Raw genomic sequence first — 12466 nt, forward strand, 5'->3', positions numbered from 1 at the left:
TACCATTGCTCAGTCAGGGGGACTTCCTAGCAACCCTAGACCTAAAGGACGCATATTTCCACATTCCCATTCACCCAGGACAGAGGAAATATCTCAGGTTCACCATAAACAACCAGCATTATCAGTTCAAGGTCCTGCCTTTCGGGGTCACTACTGCCCCCAGGGTGTTCACCAAGTGCTTGGCGACAGTGGCTGCGCACCTTCGGAGACAACACATCCATGTCTATCCTTATCTGGACGACTGGCTTGTCCAAGCAAAGTCAGCCCAGCAATGTGCCAGCCATATGTCCGGCACGATTCACCTCCTACACAGTCTAGGATTTTCACTGAATTACCCAAAATCACATCTTCAACCCGCACATGTACAACAGTACCTAGGTGCGACAATAAACACTCTGACAGCAACAGCGCAGCCAAACTCTGCCAGAGTCAACAGCATGCAATTGCTCATTCAGAAATTCAGGCCCCAACACTCACTCCCAGCGCAGGTATTTATGCAGCTGATAGGCATGATGGCCTCCTGCATCTTCATAGTCCCCTCACGCGAGGCTACACATGCGTCCGCTTCAGGAGTGCTTGACACGACAGGGGAACCAGGCTCAGGGACATCTAAAAGACCTAGTGTTGGTGACCGGTCGTGCATACAACTCTCTGCATTGGTGGAACACACAAAACCTTTGCAGGGGACGGCCGTTCCAAGAGCCTGTACCACAGATAGTGCTGACGACGGACGCATCTCTCCAGGGCTGGGGAGCGCATGTCCTCCATTATACAGTGCAGGGTCTATGGACGACGCAGCAGCAAAAGATGCATATCAAGCTGTTGGAACTGATGGCAATCTTCATGGCGATGAAGGCGTTCAAATTGCATTTGTGCAACAAAGTCGTGCTGATCCGGATGGACAACATGACTGCCATGTATTACATCCAAAAGCGGGGAGGCACTCACTCTCCACAATTGTCTCATCTAGCCCGAAGCATGTGGAAGTGGGCCATTCAAAGAAACATGTTCCTCATGGCGGAACATCTCCCAGGCAAGGACAACCAGATGGCGGACCTGCTCAGCAGGCACAGCCATCAAATGCACGAGTGGGAGATGCACCCCTCGGTGCTCCAACCATATTTCCAGCAGTGGGGTCATCCAGAGATAGACCTATTCGCCACAAAGGAAAACGCAAAATACTAAACCTTTGCCGCCAGGTTCCCACACCCGCAGTCTCAGGGCAATGCAATATGGATGAACTGGTCAGGCAGATTTGCGTACGCTTTTTCTCATACCGCTAGTGGCACGCAAACTGCAGCAGCACTCCATGACGCTCATCCTAGTTGCTCCAACATGGGCAAGGCAGGCGTGGTACACCACGTTCCTAGAACTTTCAGTGGTGCCTCACCAACGACTGCGACTCACTCCCAGTCTCCTCACTCAGAGCCTTGGAGACATTCAGCACCCAGATCCGCAACAGTTGAGCCTTGCAATATGGCTCCTGAGGTCCTAGAGTTTGGCTCCCTGAACCTGCCCCCTGACTGTATGAACATCATCAAGGAGGCAAGAAGACCTACAACCAGGGCATGCTATGCAGCCAAATGGAAGCGATTTGTTATTTACTGTTCCAATAATGATATAAATCCACTAGATGCATCAACGCAAAGCATTGTTATTTGTTGCATCTATACAGATGCAATCTGGCATATAGTTCCATTAGGATACATTTGGCTGTAATGGCAGCTTATCTTCAAAACAGACAGCATCTTTCTCTTTTCAGGGTGCCAGCCATTACAGCTTTTATGGAGGGACTCAAGAGGGTGATTCCTCCCAGACACCCTCCTTCACCTGTCTGGAATCTAAACATAGTTCTCACTAGACTAATGGGACCACCCTTTGAACCTCTTCACTCTTGTGAGATACAGTTTCTGACATGGAAAGTGGCCTTTCTAGTAGCAATCACGTCGCTAAGGAGAGTTAGTGAGCTTCAAGCCCTAACTATTCAGGAGCCTTTCATACAGATTCATGCTAATAGGGTAGTGCTGCGCACCAACCCTAAATTTATGCCTAAGGTGGTGTTGCAGTTCCACATTAATCAGACCATAGAACTGCCCGTTTTCTTCCCAAATCCAGATTCAGTGGCTGACCGAGCACTGAACACATTGGATGTTAAGAGCTCTCCTATATTACATAGACAGGACAAAAGATTTCAGGAAACCTAAGCAGCTGTTTGTTGCCTTCTCTCCACAACACAAAGGCAACCCCATTTCCAAATCCGGTATAGCCAGATGGATTGTTAAGTGCATACAGATATGTTATCAAAAAGCTAAACGCACATTAACAGTTCCCCCAAGAGCGCATTCCACTAGCAAGTTAGGGGCATCCATGGCTTTCCTAGGTAACATTCCTCTTGAGGATATATGTAGAGCAGCCACATGGACTACCATACATGTACACTCCAAACAGCAAGCTGCTGTAGGACAGGCTGTTCTCAAAACTCTTTTTCAGACTGCTGCAGCTGGCACGGGCACCCACCGCTAAGGAGGTAACTGCTATTTATTCTATGCACAGATATGAATTCAGCAGCCCACGTGCCTCGAACAGAATATGCTACTTACCAGTATGCATCTGTTCTTGGCATGTAGGGCTGCTGACATTCATATCGCCCGCCCTCCTCCCCCGGTGCCTGTCGCAGCTGTAGCACTCAGAATCATTCTCAGGCATGGTCATCTCTTACTGTATTACACTCCATCTCTGCCACAATGGCGAAAAACAATCTGAGGATGGAATGGATACCCATGCGCACTGTAGTCCAGGGGAGGAACCACCTATCTCGTGATACTTCCAAGACTCTTCCAGGACAACAATGTGCAATCATCCGGACCCAACACTTGGCGGCGATCTATGCACAGATATGAATGTCAGCAGCCCTACATGCCAAGAACAGATGCATACTGGTAAGTAGCATATTCCTTTTATCTTTAAAATAACCCCAAAATGACAAAAATCCAATGTAGGGAACCGGAGATATGAATTTTCAAAGACTTCATAAAATATAGCACTTAGAAGAATATAGCACTATATTGTGATACCTGCTCGCGATAGACTGGGGCAAAGTCAAAGTTTCAGGCCAGACGCAATGGAGCCCTGAGCGGCTACAGCCCCTGGCAGGTCCCAGTCTCCATTTCTACCTTCAGACTTAGAAACTTTTCTGGAGCTTTTTCTCTCGAGGCCTCTTGAGGCTCCCAGCCAGTCCGGATCCGGTGAGGTTTTGCCTGCTTGACTTGTGACGAGCTCCCGGTGAACTTCCCTGGAGCGGACGTAGAAAATATTTCAAGTTTGCTTCAGCTGGCCAAACCAGGAATCCAGGCCCACACACAGTGGAAGGCAGGCGGCTTGGCTCTCGCGGTTGATCCCGGTCGACTTTTCTACGAGCGGACTTGGAAACTTTTCTGGAGCTTTTTCTCGCTGGGTCTCTCAATGCTCCTCATGTAGCCGGATCCGGTGAGGGTTCGCCGGCTTCAGATTTTCTCTAGCCCCGGTCAATCTCTGGAAGTCGATGCTGTGGAGCTTTTAGCGGGACGAACCTGGGTAGCTTGGCCGGCTCGCGGTTGAAGGCTGTCCCTCTAAGGAGCTTTTTTTCAAAGTTAGTCCAAAGTTTTCAAAACTTCTTGAATTTCTTCCTGAAGTACCTCAAGAGGTCCCAGAGTGTCTCAAACTGGTGACACCCACTGCCATGTACATGGTCCGAATCAAATATTTATTTTGGGAAACCACATTGGAAGTCTTGCTATCCATGAAATTGAGTGATTTCCAGTGGCCCTGCTTCACTGGTGTATGTTGAACCAAGTGTCTTACCTGCATACATCAAACCTTTCAATTTCCGGGAACCCATAGTCAAGTTTCATCTATTTTATATATTTGATAACCCATTATTAAAGAGGTTGGTCACCTCGATGCATTCCTCCTCTGTTTTTCATATTCCCTATTAGCCATCCTCAGGAAGAAAGTCTGAATTTCCGAGCAATAGTGTAAAGGAGAATGAAGTAAAGTTTTTAAGTCTGTTTAATTCCAATTTAGTTCCATGCTTACGTTGTTGTTCTAAAAAATGGTGAGACATAGAGGTTCTTAGCCTTCAATTGTTTCCGATCTCATGGACTTCGAAAAGTTGTGGTTCTTAAGGTGTATAGTGAAGGAAACTCCTGGGCTTTTCTGCATCTTTCCTAACCCAGTCATGCATAAAACTCAACTGTGCCCCAGGCAGTACTATTGTAGATTTGGGATAACACGGCTGAAGCCTATACTAGCGAAAAACTGTTCTCCTCTTTAGGCCCCTCCTAAATGTAGTTTTTGAATGTCACTTGGAGTTTCATCTCCTGAGGCTACTAAAGTGAAATTTCTCAAAGGAAGAGAAACCCTTGTAAGAATTCTGACCCATAATATCTGCCTGTTGTGAAGACCTCCCATGCTATATTCTACAATTCCATACTGCATTTCAGTACCTCTACATTTAATTGCCTCATTGTTCAAGTGAGATATCTGCCTGCCTTCTAGGATATTTTAATACTCTCATGATCCTCAGGTAAGGTATTAGTTTAAACTGTTATATTGATCTTAAAATGTGAGACCAATAGTGCAGGCAAGTAAACTTCAAGCTTAATAATAGAGGCCAGGATATGATCAATGAACATGTTTGAAAACATTCCTCCACAATTTGATGCCCTGTATTGCCCTACTACTGCACATTCTCTTCCATCCTAAGGGCCAGGGGAAAAGCTGCCCATTCACACTAACTCCAGTGGGAGATGACTTGTAGGTCACTGTTACCTGTCTTATGAAGTAGTCTTCAAACCCCATTTCCATCAACATATCATCTAAAATGTCCAATCCACTCTGTTGAATGTCTCCTTTTCGTTTTTACTGCTGTGCTTCACATCTCATTAGGTGAATTCATTATTTTGTGTTATTCCCCATTGGCAACCCCTCATATATATTTTGTCTGATTTGAATTTATTAGTTAAGCCATCACCTTGTCTAGTCTTGCCACTAGATATTTATTCAGAAATGTGCCTTTCACATTCAGAAGTGAAATGTGCCTGCGTGAGTCTGGAGACTTTTGTTTTTACCAGACTTAGATAATAAGAAGGCAGTGAACTCCATTATTGTTGGAGTAAGAGTTTGTGCTGCCACAATAGTATTAATGACTTCCCTCACATTTTCATTCAGCACAGGGGCAAATTGCTTATCAAAGTTAGCTGTAAGCAAATCCAGGATTGACACTTTCGCCTTATTCAGGATGCTTATGGCTGGCGCAACTTCTTGACTATGCAATATGTGTTTGCAGTAGAGCCCAATTCTCCACTCTTGATGTTTTAACTTTGCTTTTTTAGGATCATAATGAAATATACCCACCTCTATCCTGGAACGGTCATAACTATGATATTAAAAGAGAGCAGTTAAATGTGAGTTTATAGCCCGCTCATGCTTATATCTGTGCTTAATGAATGCAAGCAATCGAGGAGGTCAACAGACACATATAATAATATAGTTTTAGAAAACTGCAATTTCAGATAAGTAACTTTTAAATCCAAGGCTTTTCTCATTATTCTTTTAGCTACAACGCAATGGATCCAAGTCTCATAATTTTATTTAACAAGTTTAGCTTGTCATGTTGGTTCTTTCCTCTTTACACATCCGCCTTCTTCTCTTCTCACCCAAGAAAATGGTTGTTGTGCTGTTTTAGCTCCATCCAATTTCTTCTTCCACCCCTCCCCCCCCCCCCCACCCTCTTCCAACACCAAAGAAAATCCAACTAATTTCTCTTGCAATAAATACTGGTCTACATGGAGAGACGGTACTTACTTAACCACAGGTTGCTGAATGACATCACTGATACCAAGTGAGCAATGTAGGAGAGTAGGGTCTGCAATCCGATGATCACCCCAGATTTTTGCTCTTTGCTTCACTGGTTTACAACTTCTCTGGCTGTGGGCCTGCTAATCAGACCCACAGCCTAGCTGTTCTCTCACTAAATTGACACGTGTACCTTAGGTGCATTTACCAATTGGTACTGGGCCACCTTATCAGACCCTGTAACTCAGGGCATAGGTGTACCCAGGGCCTACCAGGGGCTGCAGCATGTATTATGCCACCCCTGGCTGGCCATCTAAATCTGACACAACTGGCTGCACGACAGCTGGGGCAAGGTGGTGTACTCACCCTTTGCTTTAGATATAGTATACCTATATCTAACCCTAAAATGGACACATATATTCCTATCAGTCACTCCTATGGCAGGCCTTGACAATCCTGAAGGCAGAGTGCTTGGAATTATGTGAGATGGTGCTCTGGCATGAGCTGAGCCCGTCTGCAGCTTGCGGAACCAAGTCCTAATAGCTGTTCTATGATAACGCGTACCATATACTCTTAAGTGCCTTATAATCCTCGCGGTTATTTGCCAACTTTGGTATCGCTTTATCAAAACATGTCGAGTAAGGTGTCATACGAATTGGAATACTAACCCCTCGCCAATTCTGGGGACGGGGTTAGCATTCCACCCTTCTAGAGGGACACGACATGTATGTAACTGTGAACCCCGGTTAAAGTTAACTCAAGCCTCAGCATCACAAAATGGATGCTGCCACCACAGACACAAGTCTGACCTCCTGCTGCTGGGAGTCCTTCCAGCGAGGAGAGCTTGGACAAAGGGTTTTCTGTCAGGGGCGGTGCTAGCACCATCCCAGACAGGGTTTTGTGTATCCTAGGTAGGCAGGGCTTTAGAGGAAGGTGACTGCAAGTGGCACCCCGGTGCTCACTGTGCATATGCCGGCTTGAACCAGTTCCAGGGGCACACCAGCCCCTGAGCTGGGGAAAGTCCGGACAGGGGAGAGGGGTGTAACCACCCCCCTTCCTGGTCCCACCCATGGGCAGGACCTAGTCGCGTACCAGCCCCCTTCTTTAGAATAAAGTTGGGAGCGGGGAGTCTTCCAAATTAGATCATCTTTGAATCCTGAAACTACTTTCTACGAAAGGAACTCAAGACTTCTTCTCAAGATTTCTCCCTTGTGACTAAGGAGTAGTCACCCTGCAGCAGCAGGCACCACCTAAGTATCTTGCGGTTTGCTGAAACGTCCTTCCTCCGGAACCAGGCTGCCCAGCTCGACGAGACCCGGACTCCCTGCCCTCTCTGACCTCAACCTGCCTCTACAGCACAGCTGAGAACCGTAGGTGCTACGAGACCAGAGGACCCGGCGATCATCAGAACCAGCACGACACTGAACCAGCACGACTACCGAGGGACCCAGTGCACCCCCTCGATTGGGTGCACTGGGGTAAGAGAAGCCCCAACTCCAAGCAGCACGAGCTCCGAAGACCAGCCCCCCAGCATCCACCAGATCTGCGTGGGGCCCTTTTGCTCCTGGGTTGCTGCTACGTTGTCCGGTCACTTGCCCGTTGGCTAGTGACCCTCCAGACGACGACCTACGTTGTTTTCACTGCTGGTCTAGCTCCTCTAGACTGGCCCTAGTCTCCTGAAGGGGACCCTCCTCGGACCCTCCTGGTCCACTCAAGACGCCATTTTGTGTCGCCACGTGGGCTTGCCGTAGCCAAGTCTTGTCTCCCCCTTCACCGGATCCAGCATCGCCAGCAGCAGACATCCGACGTGGGACAGCTCGCAGACCTCCAGCCTGGTCGACATCAGCCCCCTGGTCCGTGCAGCAGCAGAATCCAGTGTCACCTCTTCGCCTGGCTGAGTGACCTCGTCCGGTGCCACCCTGGTGCCCACCTAATCACTGGCTAGTGATTCAGAACTTGGTTCCCTCTGCTTACAGGTACTCTTCTTCAACTGATCCAGTCCTTGGATCAGCCCGGAACATCTTCACTGGTCGCCTGCCAGCAACTTCCACTTCAGGCTCCTGGTTCGTCAACGAGGATTCCCGACGACACTTGAACCCTATGAAGCCGCAGCCCCTGGGCTAGGTAAACAGAGTACCACGTTGCTCCAGCGTAGATCCACTCTCCAAGTGTCTAGATCCACTTTCGTTTTTGACCTACCTAGTCGGGTTCGCCCGAGAACTTTTGCATTTACTAGCATCCATAGACTTTGTCCCGCATTACGCGTGAGAGTTTCCACTCTGCACACGACGTCCCTAGGCCTCCTGCTTCTAATCTAAGGGTTCAGCATTGTAGGTCCAGCGTTTCTAAAGTCTCTGAGAGTAGTATTTACCTGCTAGTAATTTCGCATTCCACTTTTGTAGTATATGGTTTTTCGTGCCCCTCGGGCAATTGTGTAAATTGTGCGACTTTCAGTATTTCTTTAAGAGCTTTGTATTGTGCTTAGCGCCCTGTCCTCATAAAGAGTCCTGGGCTGTTGTGTTATAAATAAATAACCTTTTATTTTCATAACAACTTGTGTGGTGTCCTTTCACTTTGTGTTCAAGGGGTATATGTGATGGTATAACAGCTGGCTTAACACACCCTCTAGAGGTTAGCCTAAAGACTGCTCTTGTCCATGCTACTAGGATAGCTGGTCCATAAGGTTGACTTACAACCAATCATCAACAAGGGTCGTTTGGTATGATACATAGTGATCACTAGAATAGTGAGCACTGCATATCAGGCCAACTTCTCACAAGCAAGAGCACGCTGAAGATAGGAGATCTGGAGAGAATTAACTGCTGAGTGCTTCTCGTGTTAAGTCAGGGTTCATGCTGGAATGGATGTTTCTGTGTCCATTGAAATATCTCAAACGCCCACAGTCAGTTGTGCTCACTCCTGTATTACAGGGAGTTTCACGATGCTAAGGAGACTTGTGTACACACCTGACCCCAGCACACACCAAAATAGAAATTTTTTATTAGTACCCACCCAGTTTCTTGTGAGTTTCTATGGAGAGTCAAGGAAACAGTGAATGACTGGAAGTATGCAGGCTATTGGGGACTCCTGGACTTAAACATAGTACCACTCATCAGAGGTTTTACTTCTATTAGTGGGATGTTTGGGATACCAAGGAATACAAGGACTCGGAGTAATGTAGATCTTCACATCATAAGAATGCTTGTCATGGAGATGCAGTTGCAAGTGATGCTTTACCACGTAATAACTTAGTTAATATTGAAATGCAATGTAACCATGCTCTTAGAAATACTGATATCTTATTGTGCTAATGTATGATTGGTTTAATACATCATGTTTGTATTAAAAAAAATCCAATAAAAGAGATTTAAAAAAGAAAATCATAAGAATGCTTGTATTGTAATTATATTCCCTTTCTCTTGCAGATAAGTGCTCTGCCTGTGACGGAGGCCTTAATTGAGCGTGAGAACACCACCCAGCTAAAGAAGTGGCGCGAGAATCGTGGTGAGTTGCAGTACAAGCCATCACGTCGACTCCATGGCACGCGTGCCATTTTTGAAGAACACTACCGCATGAACCCACCCCTGACCACGAGCTCCAGCCTCCTCAGTCTGACCAGCCTGCGGCGGGCCTCCAAAGAAGAAAGGTGGCGTGACAAGGGGCAGAAAGATGCTCCTGGGTTTTCACCAGCCCATTCCATTGGTAACCTGGCACTTTCCTCTGGGCCCACAGCCGCCCCATCCGCGACTAACCTGAGCTCCAACAACATTATTAATAGCAAAGGCCAGAAGACAAAGGGGAAGTTGGAGAAAGCTGCTGGGGAAGTGAAAAAGCCTCCTGTTCAGGTGGTATCTGAGGGACTACACCCGGCTCTGCCCTCTCCCACAGGCAACGTCATGCCCCTCGGTGAGCCAAAGAAATCCAAGGACCGCAAGAAAGAAAAAGATTATGAGAAACAGCGAGCCAAGGAGCAGAAGGAGAAAGAGAGACAGGACAAGGAGAGAGAGAGGCTGGAGAAAGAGCGGGAGAAAGAGCTTGAGAAGCAGCGAGCCAAAGAGCAGAAAGAGAAGGAAAGAATGGACAAAGAGAGAGAGAGACTGGAAAAAGAGAAGGAGAAGAAGCTTCAGAAAGACAAGGCAAAGGATGAAGCCAAGTTGAAGAAGGATCGAAAGATGTCCTTTCGCAAGAAGGAGTCTTCCGATGTGCTACCAGGGGCTCAGGAAAAAGGGACTGGAGATGCCTCAACCCTCTCTGAGAAGGCAGAAGGTGGTAGTGACAATGCAAGCATACCAGTGTCTCATGTGGCAGCTTCAGAGAAGTCTGACCCTGCGGACAGCTCTGGGGCAGCTGTGGTTCAGGATTCCTACTTCTGAGGTAGAAGAGGATGTGATATGGGATAAGAGCAGCAGGCAGGAATGTTCTCCATTTGGCCAGCGCAGCCAGCACTGTTAGTGTTGCAGGAGCCATCCTGTGTTGTAACCTGATGCACTGGTTGTTTACTCGTGCCACAGCAGGAGATAGGGAAGATGAGGTGGTGACAGAGCCAGTTGCTGGGTGTCTGTACTCATCTCTCTATCCTGTGGGATTTTCCTGTTGCTATTGTAACGTAACCAAGCTTGGGACGCTCCATCTAGCTCGATCAAATGATGTAGGTTTGAAAGACTGACAATATTTCCACAGTAACAAATATTTGTCTGCTTCTCCGTCACCTTCATTCCCCTGAACCCTGTCACAATGTCCTTTTGTTCTTAATTTCGACCACCATGCCCGTCTTTGGACAGAGTTGAGAATTTTTCAGAATCCACCAGATGTGTAATCACACCTACATAACTTCCCCCTCCTGTGCAGGGGAGGGTCAAGTCGTAAGAATGGATTGTGTTGTTAAGTCTGCGGGATAATGTTTACGATTTATGGAAAATGTCGAGAGTTCGGGACTTGGTTCCCATTCTCATGAATGTGTCACTGTGTGGTGAGTGATTTATCGTGATGATGTGTGAAGGCAAATGACTGCCTATGGCAGCCAACTGGCGATGTTCAAATGGTGGATCACTGTGACAGATAGCATTCTTCGGTGGGGTACATGACTTTTTTTTCCACCAAAGTTGTGAGAAGGATGTATTGTCCTCTGCAGAGGTTTGGTATGGGTGTGGAAGAGCAGGAACTAGACAAAGAATCTGACTCGGCAGAAAGCAGAGTTGAGTATATTTGGGTTTGTTAGCACCTGGATTTCTGGCATCTGTGTTGCGGGATCTGTCTTTGCTGCTCTGTTGCGCAAACAGCTAGTTGCCCCCACAATTGAGTCACCGAGTAGGAATATAATTAAGAAACACAGGCACAAGGGTTCTGTAATGCAATGTCGTATTTCCTTTTTGTTGTCCCTTTCATATGGCTGTTCACTTACACTGAACTTCAGGCCACAACTCTGTGGCAGTTGAGCTCAGAACTAAAACCTGCTGTTAGATTGACCAAATATATATTTCAGTGAAGGTTGAGGGCTAAAAGAGAACCTTTCCATCCATTTGCTTTACCATATGATGGGCGTATTGGAGTTGTTGTTTTAATGTGAATCACTTGCTCTGGGTGAAATTCCTGGATGTTGGAGGCATCTGGTGTCGATGCTGAAAATGGACTTTGCTATACCATAGCATACTGTTTCTTCTGAACATATATGCTCTTATTGTCACCCCAGATCCTATGATGTGCTTATGTTGCACCTGATAATATGGCCTCTTGGATTTCACTCCTGAGTGACTTGTCTTTTAGTACTTCTAAATGGGAATTTGATGTCACTCCTGAACCCACCTGTTACCAGGTTCCACATATGTAGACCACCCCTTCCCAATGATTCCCAAGCTCTTACTATGCACAACACATTTTGATGAAGATCCTGTAGGGCATGCTTTTCCTGTGGAGGTCAAGCCTTTGTGGACCAAAATAGGATAAGTCTTTACCTAGCTATAACCATCTAGGACTTGACTTTCTAATCACATCCCATGGGTAGCATCAAACCCTGCCTGTGTTGTGCATGCCTTCACTAAGCTCTGCTGGTGTGGTACGCCAAGCACTGCACATGTAGGAAATGTCTTTTCCAGGCTCCGCACATGAAGGACATGCTTTTTCCAATCTCCACCCATGTAGGCACACATCCAAGTCCCACTAATGTAGGATAAGCCCTTGTGAACCCCATCCCATTAGGATATGGATTGCACAAGCCCTGGACATGACTTCAGGGCATACCCATGTAGTGCATGCTGTCACCAAGAATGAGCCTCGTCAATACAGAAAAGCGCCTTTTTCAGTGCAGCCCTTGTAGGCCATGCCTTCCACAGCCTCACTTCTTAACCCTAATCTTAATCAAGCCCCATTCATCTTGAACCCTTTATGCAAGTCCTGCCTTAGTTAAGCCTGAACTTATAGGACAGACTTTCTCCAACCTTGACCTTGTGATCTACGACTTTCCCTAAACCAGCCCTTATGGCATGACATGCCTTGCCTGGGTAGGGCACGTTTTTCCTTAGTTCTGTCCATCTACTACAACACTGTTTCTAAGCCTTACCTAAGTAAGGCTTGCCTTCGTCTCCACTCCCTTAGCCCTCTATGATCAGAGGCTATTCAGTTCTAAGGCACAGAG

General features: G+C 46.9%; 1 protein-coding gene across 1 annotated transcript in view; it reads left to right on the forward strand.

Annotated features, from left to right (window-relative positions):
* TBC1D10B (TBC1 domain family member 10B) overlaps positions 1 to 12175 on the forward strand; it is a 401631-nt gene extending 389456 nt beyond the window's left edge. Inside the window, exon 9 of the mRNA XM_086931687.1 lies at positions 9261 to 12175. Within this exon, the coding sequence (XP_086787813.1) occupies positions 9261 to 10208 (948 nt within the window). The 3' untranslated portion in view covers positions 10209 to 12175. The remainder of the gene's footprint in view (positions 1 to 9260) is intronic.
* The last annotated feature ends 291 nt before the right edge of the window (positions 12176 to 12466 follow it).

The sequence above is a fragment of the Lissotriton vulgaris genome, chromosome 7, assembly GCF_964263255.1.
Source record: "Lissotriton vulgaris chromosome 7, aLisVul1.2, whole genome shotgun sequence".
Classification (NCBI taxonomy): Eukaryota; Metazoa; Chordata; class Amphibia; order Caudata; family Salamandridae; genus Lissotriton; species Lissotriton vulgaris.